Source organism: Gymnoscopelus braueri, assembly GCF_963280865.1.
Source record: "Gymnoscopelus braueri genome assembly, chromosome: 23".
Taxonomy (NCBI): Eukaryota; Metazoa; Chordata; class Actinopteri; order Myctophiformes; family Myctophidae; genus Gymnoscopelus; species Gymnoscopelus braueri.
In genome coordinates, this window is record NC_137625.1 from 30,150,126 (window position 1) to 30,168,133 (window position 18,008).

The 18,008-nt window shown below is 41.1% G+C and overlaps 1 protein-coding gene across 2 annotated transcripts; it reads left to right on the plus strand.

Annotated features, from left to right (window-relative positions):
* The first annotated feature begins 158 nt into the window (after positions 1-158).
* Positions 159-17,209, plus strand: pus7l (pseudouridine synthase 7 like). Of its 2 annotated transcripts, none has more exons than XM_080421689.1 (12): positions 159-268; positions 1,979-2,153; positions 2,571-2,963; positions 4,718-5,015; positions 7,089-7,248; positions 8,362-8,584; positions 9,012-9,110; positions 10,426-10,507; positions 11,025-11,190; positions 13,204-13,339; positions 15,163-15,216; positions 16,789-17,209. In XM_080421689.1, the coding sequence occupies exons 2-12, from the start codon at positions 2,001-2,003 to the stop codon at positions 17,191-17,193; spliced, it is 2,169 nt and encodes a 722-aa protein (XP_080277815.1). In that variant the 5' UTR covers positions 159-268; positions 1,979-2,000; the 3' UTR covers positions 17,194-17,209. The 2 variants fall into 2 exon arrangements, with proteins under 2 accessions (XP_080277815.1, XP_080277814.1); XM_080421688.1 differs by having other exon boundaries at positions 163-212.
* The last annotated feature ends 799 nt before the right edge of the window (positions 17,210-18,008 follow it).

The window sequence follows — 18,008 nt, forward strand, 5'->3', positions numbered from 1 at the left end:
TTTACAAGCTCGATCAACAAGTAGCCGATCAACAAGATCTTGTTAGTTTAATTAAAGTGCTCATGATATGTCATGTAAACTTGGGCTTGTTTTCATAGACCTGGCTGCTTATTTATCTCACAAAATCTGGCAACAGTGCTCATCACGTGACACGGAAGTGCACCGAAGCCCTCTTTGTTGACAACAACATGCAGCATCACACGTGTTTTCAGGTTCTCCATAAGGACTCCATAAGGACAGGTACTCCATAAGGACTCCATAAGGACAGGTACTCCATAAGGACTCCATAAGGACTCTGTTCTGGTTCAGCTTAGAACCTGAGCCCTGTAACGTTAAACTAACTACTACGAGAGAGAGAGAGAGAGAGAGAGAGAGAGAGAGAGAGAGAGAGAGAGAGAGAGAGAGAGAGAGAGAGAGAGAGAGAGAGAGAGAGAGAGAGAGACAGACAGAATATGGGTATTAGGAGAGCGTTGCAGTTGTGTCTTTACTTTGGTAAAAGTATGAATACTGCAATGTAGATATACTCTCTTACACGTAGAAGTCCAAATGTGCTCGATTAAAAGTACAAAAGTATCGGCATCAAAATATACTTAAAGTACCAAAGGTAAAAGTACTTATTGTGCAGAATGTCCCATTTCACATGTTTCCAAATGTATAAAAGTAAATAGCCGATCTACATGCTCACAATGCGCCGCGATGCGAAGCATAGTGAGCTTGTAGATCTGCTATTATCAAATAGCAGAAATGTATATAGGGCTGAGGTGGTTGGTGTGTTCTGTAATAATAATCAAAATCTAGTAACTAGTAGGCTAACTAAAGTTTTCATGTAATTGTAGTGGAGTAAAAGTACAAGATTGTCCTCTGAGATGTAGTGGAGTAGAAGTAAAAGTATTGAACATTGTAAATACTGAAGAAAATAAAAATACCTCAACATTGTACTTAAGTACAGTACTTGAGTACATGTACTTAGTTACTTTACAACACTGCTACTAAGGGAGTCTTCCTGGGGTCCTGGATTCCTGTGTTTACTAAAGGCTCAATCCAGGAACGCATCTGTGTCACTAGATTTCTTTGGCTATTTAAAAATAGCAGATCTACAAGCTCATAGCGCGGCACTCTATGAACTTGTAGATCTTCTATTTTTGAAAAATCGTGAAAATGTGTTCAAATCTTTGAATATACTACAAATGTCTTTTTGAAAAAACATATGCTCCAACTTTCCCATGTCAAGGACCCCCAAAATGATATGTATTTGGCCGCGGACTCCCATCTCAAAATATGTTGTTCCGGGGACCCCCCAGAAGTACAGATCGGAGTTAAAAATGTTCGCTTTAAAACATACATGTACTATATTCAAAGATTTGCACACATTTTCAAAAATAGCAGATATGAGCTTGTAAGATCTGATATTTTTGAAAAGCCAAAGAATTCTTAAAATGACACAGATGCGTTCCCGGTCTTAAAGGCTTAAAGGTTCTATGACATTCATTTTCACTTTTTTTATTTTTTATGTTTTTTGGGGGGTTTTATGACCTCAATTACACCCCAAAAATCTGAACTTTGAACATTCAGTGGATTTTCTGTGGTCTGGTGTTTTCTGAATAATTAGGCTGAAAAGTAATCTGAGCTTGGCCCTTCGGCAGTGAAGTCACAGGCCATTAATCCCGCCGACTCTCCTCCTCGCCCCTCCTCTCCCCTATCCTTTCCTTTGGGGGGGGGGGGCGGGGGGGTGGAGCAGAGGCGATGATTGACAGGCAAAGTCCCTCAACAGCGACAACCGCAGGCAAAGATTTATTTTTTCATTAAAGTTGAAAAGGCTTTAGAAATCTGAGAGAAAAACATCTGCCATGGATCAATGGAGTGGAATGTTTTGTTAAAACATTTTATACACGTTTGAAGGACCATGACAAAGACTTTTAATATGTGTGGTAAAACTGAACGTCATGAAACCTTTAACTAAGCAAGTGCATGTCTGCAGACCACTGGATGCGACGTCAGAGATGGAACCAAGTGACGTCGTCGCAGTCCCCGAGTGTTTCATATCGAGCCACCAAGGTTTCTGTGGGAGCATCAAGAACTTCACCAGGGACTTTGTGGTGACGGAGATAGACATCCACGGACATCAGATCAACAAGCCAACAACGTCCACACCGGTAGGCCTGTCACAATTATTTCTTCGTCTAATCGGAATTATTTGAGATAATCGCAATAATTTTTGCATAATTGTCATAATCGTCATTTCCATGTTGAATGTATACTAATATATTTAGAAAAAATTCAATGAGCATAAACAGCAGATCTACAAGCTTACAACGTGTCACGAAGTGACGCGTTGTAAGCTTGTAGATCAGCTATTTCAGCTGATTTTACATGTATAAAATCATTAAATATGTCATTCATTTCTATGTATGGTTCAGTTATTTGTCATATCTGCCCTATGCACATTTTTATTACGAAGCCTAAAAGGCTTCATATGTTCCAGTGTTCAATGGCCAAAAACACACAATTAAATCGTTAATCGCAATTTTTTGAGTGACAGTTAATCGTCAACTTAAATTTGTAATCCCCAGCTTCCCTCTCATGTTGATGAGTTCAGTCACTCTACGAAACGCAGCGACAACACCAGCAAGGAACCTACGCGGCAGCACGGCCCCTCCCGAGGTCCACAGGAGGACACGGCCATCGGTGTAGAAGACTGTGACACAAACGGGGATCACGTCACTCCAGCGACGACCGAAAACCTCGACCTGAGTGTGATTTTAGGCGACTCGGCCAGTGATGCGCTCGAGCAGTTCGCCGTGACGGTCAGAGACGCGGCATCGGGCCTCCCAAAAGAGACCGGAGAGGAGCTGCTGCTGTCCCTGGGCTCCTTCCCAGAGAAGCACCAGCGAGCCAATGTCCACCGCGCCGTGCGCCATCGCTTCCCCTTCCTCATGACCGTCACCTGTCAGCCAGAGATCAAGGTGAGACCTCCTAGTAGGCCTGTGACAATTATTACTTCTCTCTTGTCTTGTCTCTCTCTCTCTCTCTCTCTCTCTCTCTCTCTCTCTCTCTCTCTCTGATGGCAATTATTTTGCATAATCTTGGAAAAATAGCGAACGGCTGTTTTCGCTATTTAATCCATTATGACCGGGAACGCAGCTCTGTCATTTTAGATGTTTTTGGCTATTCAAAAATAGCAGATCTACAAGCTCATAGCGCGGCACCAGCTTGTAGAAAAATCGTAAACATTTGTGCAAATCTTTCAATATGTATTTTTTAAAGCGAAAATTTGTAAAATATGTTGTTCCACGGACCCTCCAGAAGCAAAGATTTGAGTTACAAATGTTCGCTTTAAAAATATATGTATTCAAAGATTTGCACACATTTTCAAGATTTTTTTAAAATAGCAGATCTACAAGCTCATAACGTGGCACTCTGTGTATATCTGCTGTTTTTGAATAGCCATAGAAATAAAAAAAATGACACAAGTGCTGCGTTCCCGGTCTTAACGGGGTACATTTCTATTTTAAATGTATAAAATGATTTAAATGCATGGCCTGTTTTGGCCATAGTAGCCTACCTTAGTCATTTTGATTATTGCCTCTGGTCATTGTCAGACTCATTTCTATATTTCAGTTATTTGTTATAAACCACAAGGTTGTTATATCTGTTCTGTGCACTTTTTGTTTACAGAGCCTAAAAGGCAAAAAGAAAATGTTTTTTTTATACATATGTTCCAGTGTTCCATGACAAAGACCTAATTAAATTAACCCTTAACACATTTACCGCCGGGCCCGTAGTTCTACGGGCCGTTAAATCCAACGGTAAAGCGCCGATCCCGTAGCCTACGGGCTGTGGTGCTTTTTCCTTTTTTTTCAAAAAAAAAAACTTTTTTCAATTTTCTAGTACGGCACATTTCATTGTAACACCACCGGAAACAGAATTATTTGGGATCCGGTTTTGACGATCACGCCGGCTCCCATTCTAAAGCGCACACTGAAACTCAATTCTCTTCCTGTAGTTTTTTCTCCTCGCATATCACTGTTTAACGTAATCCGCTCTAACTACAACATGGATGCCCCGTTTGACACGTGGTTTTCACTGGGAGATACAGTGAGATGTCGCCGATGTAAACAGACCGTGTACGGCTCAATCTTAAGGATTTTAACAAGATCTATGGCGACGTGAAAAAAACAAAAAACAACAATAAAACGTTGGCACTGTTGAGTACATTATGAGATTAACCTCTGGCGGTCAATGTGTTAACCCATTGAGACCTGAAGCTGATTCTACAAATGTAGAAAAACTGTTTTCTGAAAAACGTATGTTTCTATATCAGTGGTGCTCAAACTTTTTCATGTCAAGGACCCCAAAAACGATATGTATTTGGCCGCCGACCCCCATCTCAAAATATTTTGTTCCAGGGACCCCCAGAAGCAAAGATCTGAGTAAAAAAAATTCGCTTTAAAATAATTATATATTCAAAGATTTACACGCGTTTTCACGACTTTTCAAAAATAGCAGATCTACAAGCTCGTAGCGCGGCACTCGGTGCCGCGCTATGAGCTTGTAGATCTGCTATTTTTGAATAGCCAAAGTGTGAAATAATGCTTTTTAGCTCAAATGAAAAAAATGACACAGATGCGTTCCAGGTCTCAATGGATTAATCGCAATTATTCATATGACAATGAATCCTCCATTGAAATGTCATGATTATCGTGACAACCCTACAAAGGTGAAGGAGTGCCCGGACTTCAGTGAGCTCGCCGGGCTCGTCACGGAGGCGGAGGCGGACGACTTCTTCAGGTTCATGGACGCCAAGGCGCCGGGCTCGTCGCACACCTTCCTGCCCGACGCCGACAAGGACCACCGGACGGCGGTCCACCACTTCCTCAGCCGGAGGTTCGGCAAGCTGGTGGAGACCAAGAGCTTCGGCGAGCAGGGCAAGACGGCCATCACGGTGCGTCTGAGAGAGCGAGGCCGGCCCAGGAAGAGGACGGCAGAGGACCGCGGCGAGGAAGACGTTTATACGGGTATATGGGCGTCATTTAATTGTTAACCACATGAACCTTATAGTAGTGGTTCTCAAACATTTTCATGTCACGGACCCCCAAAGTGATAATGTAATTGGCCGTGCGCCCCCCATCTCAAAATATTTTGTTCCAGGGACCCCCAGAAGCAAAGATTTGAGTTACAAATGTTCGCTTAAAAGATATATATATTCAAAGATTTGCGCAAATGTTCTCGATTTTTCTAAAATAGCAGATCTACAACTCATAAGCGTGGCACAGCTTGTAGATCTGCTATTTTTGAATAGCCAAAGTACACAATATGGATAAAGGGGTTAAAATGATTGTGACGCTATATTAGCACATTTTGCTGGGGACTCCCTTGTACCCCCCCCCCCAAGGACCCCTGGGGGTCCCTGGACCCCACTTTGAGAACCAATGCATTTGTCACATCACAGGTGTACAGGTGTAAATCAGTGGGGTGAAATTCATGCAAAACATTAACTCATTAACTCTTTGCCTGCCGCCGACGAGATTTCTCGTCTTTTTTCTGCTATGGCGCAGCCTGCCATGGACGAGAAAGACGAGTTTTTTTTAATTATTAAAAAAATATATATTTTTTTATTTTTTATTTTTTATATTTTTTTCTCTCAGAACCAGGAGATAACGTGATCAGAAGAGTTACTGCTCCATTCACTTCCTGGTTCATTTATTTGGGAAATAACCTGTATCTCGGCTCCTGTGTTTTACTATGTATTTTTGGCGAGAGATGCTATTTTTAACCGCGCATAACAAGCGAACGGGAGGTCGCGATGACATTTGTTTTTGCGGAAGCACAGTGAAACCCTCTGTGATTAGCAACCATCAGGGGATCAAACGATCATACCGGAGATAAATATTCTGTGACTACTTGAAAAGGTAAGAAAAATCGCTGGCAGTCTGGCCTTATTGCGAACGCAGTGGAAGTGGAGCTTACTATGAAACCGTGCTCGGCTTGTGTGTGTGTCTGTCCGTGTGTGTGCAGTCACGCTCTCATTGGCTGCATGCACCCATGTGACTCACATGCGTGCACTGCCTGTAAGCAGCCACCCGAGTGCGCCAGAGTGCAGGAATTTAGACAATGCTCTGATTACAATGCACAACAGCCTGCAACACACACACACACACACACACACACACACACCCCCACACACACACACACACACACACACACACACACACACACACAGTCAATGTTCTCTCCCCATCACGGTGAAATAACACGGATTACAAGTCTGTAAATACACAATATTTTCGAGCTGCGTTCGCTTCCCGCGTTCGCGCGTCTTACTTGTTTAGTAGTATAAATGTTACAGGGAGATTGGAGAACCAGGGAGATTGAAGAAGGAGCGCTTGTTTTCAGGCAATTCTGTAAAACCAACGCTAGAGGGCAATGCAAGCCAGACCAGAGGGAGGGTGTGTGTGTGTGTGTGTGTGTTTGTGCGCACGCGCACACGCATGCACACACACATGCGCACGCATTCACACACATGCACACACACATGCACGCACCCGCGCACACGCATTGTTTTAGTTTCTCCCTGACACACGGCGCGCCTCCGTCATGGACAATAACTATTATCACGTGTGCGTGTGAACGCGTGTTCAGCGTTCCCCTAGCGTAGCTTCCTGGTTGCTACGTGGGGGGGAACAACAAAAGACAGGTCCGCGTCGCATCAAAGCCCCGCCTCGCCCCGAAGCCCCGTGCCTAAAAACGAGCGCTCTGTCTTCAATCTCCCTGGTTCTCCAATCTCCCTGTGACATATATACTCTGGCAGTTAAAGAGTTAAGTTGTCTTCCAGAAAACGAACATTCCAGGAGGCGAACATTCTGCGAAAATAGCCGATCGACAAGCTCACTCTTGTAGATAGTCTATTTTCAGCGAGAACAGGTTTGGTGTAGAGGGGGGGAGGAGGAGACCAAGTGTAGATCCCTGCGGGACTCCGTTTAATGAAGTATTTAGGGTTTCGTCAAGGTCAACCCAGTGACAGAGGTTGTTGTTGATGTTATTTACCTGACTGTCAATTTGTGTGTGTGCGTGTGTGTGTGTGTGAGCAGCCTTCACCTTGTGTAAGGAGAACCTGGAGACTCTGGAGTCTATCAGCTACATGGCAGCAGCGCTGGGTGTCCTGCCCTCAGATTTCACCTACGCTGGCATCAAGGACAAGAGAGCCATCACCTACCAGTCCATGGTAGTCAAGAAGGTTTCTCCACAACGGTACGTGTGCTGCTTAACTTTCTCTCCTTCATGGAAGGCAAAAGTGTGTAGGACTACAGTAAATTGCAGCTTTCACATCAGTGCTGCTACTATGCCTTCATTTCATTCCGTTGACATTATAGTTGATCTAGTTCATACATGGGCAACTGGCGGCCCGGGGGCCACATGCGGCCCCCACCTTCACTTAATGCGGCCCTCAGGTTAATATCAGAATACTGATGTATTATTGATTTCAGCGGTTACAAGTCCAAACATGCAAACATGACCCACTTTAATTACTTCAGTCTATATTAGTTTACCTTTTATTGTCCATTGTATTTGTATTTAAGTTCAAAACGTTAACATAAGTATAACTAAATGCATTTGAAGTTTTATAAAACTTTTACTTAAAGGGATACTTCACTTTCGGGCCGGGGACACATTTAAAAAAAATATTAAAAATAAATGAAAAAAGTTATGGAAAATTCATGGCCCCCTCACACATTAGTAGGACACTGCGTGTCGTGAGGGGGCCATGAATTTTCCATAACTTTTTTCATTTATTTTTAATATTTTTTTTAAATGTGTCCCCGGCCCGAAAGTGAAGTATCCCTTTAACCCATTAATACCTGGAACGCATCTGTGTCACTTTTAGATTTCTTTAGGCTATTCAAAAATAGCAGATATACAAGCTCATAGCGCGGCACCGAGTGCCGCGCTACGAGCTTGTAGATCTGCTATTTTTGAAAAATCTTGAAAAAATATATATATATTTTTTTCCCCAAAAACTGTTAGGATTTAGATTTAAAAAAAAAAAATCGCGTCAGGTCTTAATGGGTTAAAAATAGCAAAACAAAATCAGGATTTAAATTCAAAAATAGCAAAAATAGCAGATCTACAAGCTCAAAACGCCTGCGACGCGTTTTGAGCTTGTAGATCGGCTGTTTTTGCTACTTTTGTGTCACATAGAATGGCGAAGTACGGCATTCATATACGAAAAAAGTTAAAATACAGCGATAAGAGGTTTCTGTGCAGCGTGTGGCTCTCTGTAGTGAGTGTGGAAATATAGTGGCCCTCTCCATCATCAAAGTTGCATCACCCCTCATCTAGTTTTCACCTTTGATGCGATGGCAGGCTGAAGGAGAAGACGTCAGAATTTGAGAGGAGGGGGATGGTCGTGTCCGACGTCCGTCCGGTCAGCGAGCCCCTGAGGCTGGGCCGGCTGCAGGGGAACCACTTTGACCTGGTGGTTCGAGACCTGAGACCGCACCGCGACGTGGACACGATGCGCCACCCCGCCCCCGAGACGCACGGCCACCTGGTGGAGCAGATACAACAGGCCGTGGAGAATGTCAAGGTACAGGTTTTGAACTGTGGTGGGAAAAGTACTACCAATTTTTACTTCAGTATAAGTATCAATACTGCAATGTAGAAATACTCATTTCAAATTTTCAAATGTATAAAAATCTTTTGAAAATAGCAAATCTACAAGCTCACGATGCGTCGCGGAGCTTGTAGATCGGCTATTTTCAGGTGGCCAAAATGTATATAGGGCTGAAGTGGGTTTCAAATAATTGTAGTGGAGTAAAAGTACAATATTTGCCTCTGAGATGTAGTGGAGTAGAAGTAAAACTATTGGAAATTGGAGAGTAAAGTACAAATAATATATTTTTAGAGCGCAAACTCAATATTGGCACTGATGGGAACAGTATCAGTTTTCTTATGCATTGTTTAAGCTATGTTTTTGGCACCTGCTTCATAAGGCTTGCGTGTTCTCTTCTCAGGCTAAAGGCTTCGTAAACTACTACGGGCCTCAGAGGTTTGGGACGGGCCTCAGCGTTCAGTCGGACAGAGTAGGACTGGCCCTGCTCAAAGAAGACATGGTAGGTTTTTTACAACTAAATGAATGAATTGATGGGATGGGATGCTGCTGTTTATTTACATGATACAACATAAGAGATTTTAAAGAAATAAGAGGCCTAGCAAAAATAAAGATCAGTTTGACTTATTCTCACACTATCATTAACCCATTAACACATTGAGAAGCTATGCGTTATGTGCCATAAACGGATTTTAGTTTTTAATATTTTTTTCCCACGTGGGGCGCTCTAACGAAACTTTGGGATCATCCAAGGAGTCTCTAAGAAGGAGAGGCCGAATGCTTCCGGTCGTCCGCTCCAATGTTAACTCCTTGACTAAAAGCTTAATATCTCATATTTCTTTTTAACGTAGTGGAAATGACACGTTTTTCGATCGGCGATCACTCTGCAATGGAGGATCGCATTAGTGCTGGGGACCCTCCGCCGTCTCGCACGCAGGCTTTGTTTACATGCGCGTCCTCGTCGGGGCTTCTACAGCACGCAACATATCAGCGTGGATGGAAGATATGCTGGCACTAGATGTACCCTATTTTAATAAACCTATGGCACACGATGTGTTAAGATCTGGAACACATCTGTGTCACTTTTTTAATTAGAGCTTAAAAAGCATTATTTTACACTTTGGTTATTCAAAAATAGCAGATATACAAGCTCATAGCGCGGCACTGAGTGCCGCGCTATGAGCTTGTAGATCTGCTATTTTTGAAAAATCTTGAAAATGTGTGCAAATATATATATTTTTAAAGCGAACATTTGTAACTCAAATCTTTGCTTCTGGGGGGTCCCTGGAACAAAATATTTTGAGATGGGGGTCGGCAGCCAAATACATATAATTTTGGGGGTCCTTGACATGAAAAAGTTTGAGAACCACTGATATAGAAACATACGTTTTAAAGAAAACTGTTAGGATTTAGAAGACATTAGTAAGAATCGGCCTCAGGTCTTAACTCATTCAGTGCCACATGACGTTTAATACGTCACGTTTTATCGCCATTGTTAAGCCCTGAGCGCCACGTGACGTCTAAGACGTCAAGAAAAATAAATAAATAATAATAATATATATATATATATATATATATATTTATTTTTATTTTTTAAATGTTCAGAACCCAAGATATCATGATTTGAAAATTTGCTGCTCCATTCACTTTTTATTTTACAATGAATTTTTGGCTCTGGCACTGGGACAACACAACCAGAAATAAGTCTGGCACTGAATGAGTTAATGGGTTAATGAACTGGTATTATCCAGCATCGTAATGAGACGCTGATGTAGAAGCACTGATGTAGATTGACGTGTGTTGTTGGTGTGTGTCAGGTGAGTGCAGTGCGTCTGGTCTTCACTCCGGAGGAAGGTGACGACCCTCAGAGCCAGGCTAAAAGACACTTCCAGCTGACAGGTAAGACTTTTAAAGAATGTATATTTTGGGGCTTGTCTGCCGGGAAAAGGGGAGAGAGTCGGGGAGTGACATCAAAGATGCTTAATTTAGGAAGAGAACCACTGATTATAGCGACATACGTTTTTTCAAAAAAACTGTTAGGATTTAGAAGACATTTGTAGAATTCCCAGAAGCAAAGATTTGAGTTACAAATGTTTGCTTAAAAATATATATATATTCAAAGATTTGCACAAATTTCCACAAAAAAAAAGAAAAAGAAAAGCAGATCTACAAGCTCTTAGCGCGGCACTCGAAAAAGACATCTTAAAATGACACACAGATGCGTTCCCGGTCTTAAAGGGTTAATAATCCCACATAATTAAACTTCTACAGCGCTGGTTCTCAATTTTAGGTCCGGGGACCACCAGGGGTCCAAATGGACCCTTACAGGGTCTGTAACTCTCCTTTTGCATGCTTCAATGCAGTGTTTCTAGTTTCTGACGCGTTCCTCCTCTGTGCTTGTGACTCTATAACTCAGACAATGCCAAGGAGAGCCTGGCCATGATGCCCGTGTACAAGGCCCGGGAGAGGCTGATGCTGCAGGCCCTGCACCGCTACGGTACCGGCCCGCTAGGCTGCGTCCGCGCCTGGCTCAGCCTGCCCCACGGCATCAGAGTCTTCTACCTCCACGCCTACTGCAGCAGGTGAGCCCTGATGAACACAAAGACTTAAAGGGATATTTCACTTTCAAAAAAACTTTTGGTCATTTTATCATCTACTCAGGCCTTTGTGAACCCCCCCGACAGTTTTTAAGTTGCTTGATTGATTATTTAGATATTTGATATTCATTTTATCAGACACGCCCCCTTCCTATACAAACCCATCGTAACTTCAAACTCCATTTTAACCATGTTAGATTCGTCAAAAACACCCGTCCTTGGTTCTGGTCACTCACCCTGCCCTCCTGATGCGTGAGGGGGCCGTGTTTTTCCGATTACTTTTTTATTTTATTTTATTTAAATTTTTTATTGTATTTAATTTTTTTCATTTTCCCCAAAAAATATAAAATATTTATGAAAAAAGTAATTGAAAAAACACGGCCCCCTCACGCATTAGGAGGGCAGGATGAGTCACCAGAACCAAGGACGGGTGTTTTTGATGAATCTAACATGGTTAAAATGAAGTTTGAAGTTACAATGGGTTTGTATAGGAAGGGGGTGTGTCTGATCAAATGAATATCAATTATCTAAATAATGAATCAAGCAACTTAAAAACTGTCTGGGGGGTTCACAAAGGCCTGAGTAGATGATAAAATGACCAAAAGTTTTTTTGAAAGTGAAATATCCCTTTAAGTGCAAGAGCGTTGTGCTGTCGAGGTGGACACGACCAGTGGTGTAATGTAAACTTAAGTGCATTTACTCAAGTACTGTACTTAATTACAATTTTGAGGTATTTTGACTTAACTGGAGTATTTCCAATTTTCTGTACTTTTACATCTACTCCACTACATCTCAGAGGCAAATATTGTACTTTTACTCCACTACAATTATTTGAAAACTTTAGTTACTAGTTACTTTACAGATATCAATTATTACGTTATAAAACCACTTTAGCCCTATTTTATACCTAAGCTATTTGAAAATAGCAATCTGCACAGACATGCAAAAGTGTCACTTTTCAGCTACAGTCACCTTTTTGAACCCAAATAGGGCAATTGTGTGACACCTGACCCGAAAGAAAACCACATGTTGTCACCTTTTTCACCTTGGGGCTGTTTGCATGCCTGTCTGCAAGCTCACAACGCATCGCGTCGCGACGCGTTGTGAGCTTGTAGATCGGCCATTTTCAAACATTTTAGTACTTTTTCTTTTGTTATTTTAAGTACATTTTGATACCAATACTTTTGTACTTTTACTCAAGTAAAGTTTGAATTCCGGACTTTTACTTGTAACAGAGTACTTCTACAATGCAGTATTGATACTTTTACTTAAGTAAAACATTTGAATACTTTTTCCACTACTTTGAATGACAAAGTAGGGCATTGATTTGCACGAACAGAAATATGGAGATACAAGGTTCCTGCCCGACAGCAACAATATCATTATTGATCCTCCATTCACTCTTTGTGTCTTGATTTGGATTTGTCTTTGCCGTTATGCTATCATAAATGAGAAACATTACTGTACACTTTTTCTTGATTAGGCGTCTAGGCATGTAACGATTCACTCAACACACGATACGATTCGAATCACCATACTAGGTTCACGATACGATTTGTCACGATTTTTTAAACACATATTTCCAGAAAAATGACTGTGATTATTTCTCATACACAAATCCAATATTTCTTTTTTTTTTTGGTTTACCATACTGGGTTTTCTCTTATCCTGTTTTCAATACAGTAGCAAATTACTGAAAACTATTTTTTTTAAATCAATTCTTTTACAAAGATCCTGTATTTTCTTCTCTTTTTTTTACACACCCTCTGCTTTTTGCATCGCCATTTTTTTTAAATTAAATCGATTTAAATTGTCAGTAGTTTGAATCGATTTTAATCGATTTACGATAAATCGTTACACGCCTATAGGCATCCATCTTACCTGATGAGAGTCTACCCTATTTTATTCATGATGATATTCTTTCAGTTTGTCATTTTTCCATCCATTTGTATAAATGAGTTTCTTGACGCGAGCTGTGCTGTTTTGTTTGGTGGTCAGGGTGTGGAACGAGGCCGTGGCACAGCGGCTGTCTACGTTGGGTCACACACCCAGGGAGGGTGACCTGGTGTGGGCACGACAACAACAGGAGCAGGTCACACCGCAGGACGACATGGCAGAATCCAGCCAGCCTCAGGTATAAGGCTGGCTCCAAGACAATGGGATTTGATTTTTAACAGTGCCTTTTCAAGTCCGCTGTAGGGTTTGTGTTTTTAACTAGGGACCAGTGGTTCTCAGCCAGTGGTCCGGGGACCACCAGTGGTCCTTGAGGGGGTTTCAGGTGGTCCCCAGCTAAATGACGGAGAGTTGGTAACCAAATGGACCCTTATAGATCTTTAACTCTTGAGAGCGTGAAATGAAACCAAATGGACCCTTATGGGTCCATTTGGTTTCATTTTACGCTCTCAAGAGTTAAATTATTGTTAAACATCTGCGTTACTTAATTTACAAGAAGTCTACACAATTAGAGAATGTAGAAGAGCGTAAAATGAAACCAAATGGACCCTTAGGGGTCCATTTGGTTTCATTTTACGCTCTCAAGAGTTAAATTATTGTTAAACATCTGCGTTACTTAATTTACAAGAAGTCTACACAATTAGAGAATGTAGAAGAGCGTAAAATGAAACCAAATGGACCCTTAGGGGTCCATTTGGTTTCATTTTACACTCTCAAGAGTTCAATTATTGTTTAACATCTGCGTTACTTAATTTACAAGAAGTCTACACAATTAGAGAATGTAGAAGAATTGTTATTTGGATCAACTTTTGCCTGTTGTTGTTGTTATTATTATTATCTGGTACCAACATCAATACAGCATGGGATTGTGGACAAAATCTTATCCAACGGTCTTGGGTCTGAGAGTCTAAATCTCATCAAACGGTGGTTCCGTGGCTCAAACGCCGAATAGATAATGGACCGTGGTATGAAAAGGGTTGAAAACCAGCTAGGGGTGTGCCGATACACTAATTTCACCAAACGATACGATACGATATTTGGCTCACAACTTCGATACGATTTCGATACGATACGCACTTTTTTTATTATGAAAATATATGGGGGAGAAAAAAATGCAAACAAATAATTCTGTGTTTGCATTATTCTGACGCAAACTTGTAGATTTTCAGCTACAATAGCCGTTTTGAATCCAAATAGGGCAATAGTGTGACACCTGACCCGAAAAAAACATGTTGTCACCCTTTTCACCTCGGGCCTGATTATTATTATTGTAAAAAATATATATATATTTTTTCCCCCCCCCCAAAACGATACATATCGTCACGAAAACGTATCGCGGCGCACCCCTAAAAACCACTGATTTAGACCCATTTTGGAATGGAGCTTTTTTACTGGTACCCAGAAATAGACTAAACGTACATAAACAGAGACTGTACGTCTCTTTGCTAAAAAAAACACAGTTAAACCGTTCTATGCAGGAAATATGCAATGTTGATGATTGAAAGCGTTGATGATTTTATTTGATTTTATTTGCACGTAATAGATTTTGATTTTGTCGACTAAAACTATGATTCGTCGACCACCTTTTTTCACTGACGAAAACTAAATAAAAACTAAATAAAAACTAAGCTACGATGACTAAAACTATGACTAAATATACTGACGATTTTGTCAACAAATAAAAACAAGACTACATTTTTTGTGAGGGACTAGTGGAGAAGAGATCCAGTAGAACTGAAAGACAAGTACTCTCTACAAGCTATTTTCAGCATGCAAACCAAGTGTAAAATCAGCCATTACGACGCCATCAAGGCATCACCAAAATACATTTTAGTCGACTAAATCAACTGTAGATTTAGTCGACTAAAATTAGACAAAAACGAAAACATTTCAGATGACTGAAATATGACTAAAACTAAATGGAATTTTATTCAAAAGACTGACTAAAAAATAATCTAACTTTGGTGTCAAAATCAACACATGCTGTCTTTTTTTCTCCTCCAGATCCATGTGGTGACAGAGCAGGAGGAGAGAGAGAGAGTCTACAATCTAGGACAGGTGAGGAGCGTCAGGCTGCAAAGCAGACGTTACAATTTCACTGCCGACACCACGTTCCCACGATAAGACGAAGATACAATGGTGGACAAGTAACAAAGTACATTTACTTGAGCACTGCTCGAGTATTTGAGATATTATGATTATGCCAGGGAACAAATATGAACTAGTTCTCTTCTAATGTTCTTCCCAGTGGTGGAAAGTAACTAAGTACGTGTACTCGAGTACTCTACTTAAGTACAATTTTGAGGTATTTGTACTTTACTTGAGTATTTCCAATTACCAGTACTTTTACTTCTACTCCACTACATCTCAGAGACAAATATTGTATTTTTACCGCACTACAATTATATGAAAACTTAAGTTACTAGTTACTTTGTAGATTTTGATTATTATTACAAAACACATATACTGTACATTAACCACTTCAGCCCTATGTAAACTTTGGCTATTTGAAAATAGCCGATCTACAAGCTTACGCGTTGTGAGCTTGTAGATCTGCTATTTTCGAAGGCCTTTTACACATTTTTGTCGGGACATTTTGCATAACCAGTACTTTTACTTTTGGTACTTTAAGTACATTTTGATGCCAGTACTTTTGTACTTTTACTCAAGTCAATTTTGAATTCCGGACTTTTACTTGTAACAGAGTATTTCTACATTGCAGTATTGATACTTTTAACTTAAGTAAACAATTTGAGTACTTTTTCCACTACTGGTTCTTCCTAGTACGTCTCCTGCTAAAGCGGTCCTTTAAACATCAATATCAGACTTGTTGGCACCACTTGCTTGACACATCTTGCACAGTATACCTGCTTTACACAATAGTTTTAGAGCGGCTAGACTACCTCTAGGAACGAGGGGTAAGCACGCACTTCCTAAAGCAGTTAATCGGTTGCTGGACAACAAAACGTACATGAGAAAAAGAGGGGAAGTCCTGTACACCGTTTGAGCTCCCAGTGGATGAGTTTTTTTAATTTGTTAGGCAACGTTTCGACCGTAGCCGGTCTTCATCAGGTCAAGATGTAGATCTGCTATTTTTGAAAGATCGTGAACATTTATGCAAATCTTTGAATATATATATATTTTTAATGCGAACATTTTTAACCCAAATCTTTGCTTCTGGGGGGTCCCTGGAACAACATATTTTGAGATGGGGCGTCCGCGGCCAAATACATGTCATTTTGGGAGGTCCTTGACATGAAAAAAGTTTGAGAGCCACTGATATTATAGCAACATACGTTTTTTTTTTCAAAAAACTGTTAGAATTTAGAAGACATTTGTAGAATCCCCCCAGAAGCAAAGATTTGAGTTAAAAATGTTAAAAAAATATATATTCAAAGATTTGCCCAAAATGTTCACGATTTTTCACAAAATAGCAGATCTACAAGCTCATGGCGCGGCACTCGGTGCCGCGCCATGAGCTTGTGTATCTGCTATTTTTGGATAGCCCAAAGTATAAGATAATGGTTATAAAGTGGGTTAAAATCTAAAACGACACAGATGCCTTCCCGGTCTTTAATGGGTTAAAGTCGCGCCTATATAAGGTTTTTGTGCCGTCTCTATACCGCTCAGGTCCTTCTGCCCATGCCGGGCAACACGGTCAGGTACCCAGAGAACGGCATGGGCGCCTGGTACCAGGAGAGACTGGCCAGAGACGGCCTGCAGTGCTGCCGCTTCCGAGTCGGCGCCCTCAAACTCAACGTGCCCGGCTGCTACCGCCACCTGCTGGCCTTCCCTCGCGACCTCGCCTACCGGCTACACCACTGCGGGGAAGAAGGGAGCGGAGGAGGTGGAGAGGGAGAGGAGGAGGGGAGTGGGGCGTCCGAGGTGAAGGGGGACTCCTCCTCCGGCTCCGCCTCCTCCCTCGCTCTCACCTTGAACTTTGACCTGGACAAGTCGTGCTATGCCACGGTCTGCCTGCGAGAAATCATGCAGTTTCCGCTTTCTCGCCACAAGGTGGAGCCACAGCACAATTAATCTGCCAGAGAGAAGCTATGGGGCTGTGCTGTTAGCCCAACATTTAAATAAAGAAATGTTTTGGAAAGTCACTGGTGGTAATGATTCGGCATTGTAATGAGCAGTGGTGGGGGGAAAAATACTCAATGTTTTACTTAAGTAAAAGTATCAATACTGCAATGTGGAAGTACCCTGTTACAAGTAAAAGTGCGGAATTCAGAATTTACTTGAGTAAAAGTACGAAAGTATCGGTATCAAAATGTACTTAAAGTACCAAAAGTAAAAGTACTAAAATGTTTGAAAATAGCAGATCTACAAGCTCACAACGGCGACGAGTTGTGAGCTTGTAGATTGTAGATTTTCAAATAGTCTAGGTATAAAATAGGGCTAAAGTGGTTAATGTATGTTTTATAATGTAATAATTTATATCTGCAAAGTAACTAGTAACTTAAGTTTTCAAATAATTGTAGTGGAGTAAAAGTAAAATATTTGCCTCTGAGATGTAGTGGAGTAGAAGTAAAAGTATAGACCATTGGAAATACTCCAGTAAAGTAAAAGTACCTCAAAATTGTACTTAAGTACAGTACTTGAGTAAATGTACTTAGTTACTTGAGCTACTCCTGGGCTTAACTTTTGAGAATAATGAGTATCTTATGGTAAAGATCAGGACCAGTACCACAGGTTAAAAGACTAATAATAACATGCTTCTAACATGTGACATATTAATTCACATGATAATGTCTTAATAAGGAGCTGAAAAAAACTTTTTGGAGAGTTGATACAAGCCCAAATGAAGCATAAAATCCCTAATGTATAATCATGATGTATCCATTGCC

Bases quoted from the DNA above. Each gene is read 5' to 3' on its own strand.
- pus7l (XM_080421689.1), top strand. From the start codon at position 2,001: ATGGAACCAAGTGACGTCGTCGCAGTCCCCGAGTGTTTCATATCGAGC. The intron at 7,249-8,361 runs GTACGTGTGCTG...ATGCGATGGCAG, and splicing joins AAGAAGGTTTCTCCACAACG to GCTGAAGGAGAAGACGTCAG. The intron at 13,340-15,162 runs GTATAAGGCTGG...TTTCTCCTCCAG, and splicing joins CAGAATCCAGCCAGCCTCAG to ATCCATGTGGTGACAGAGCA.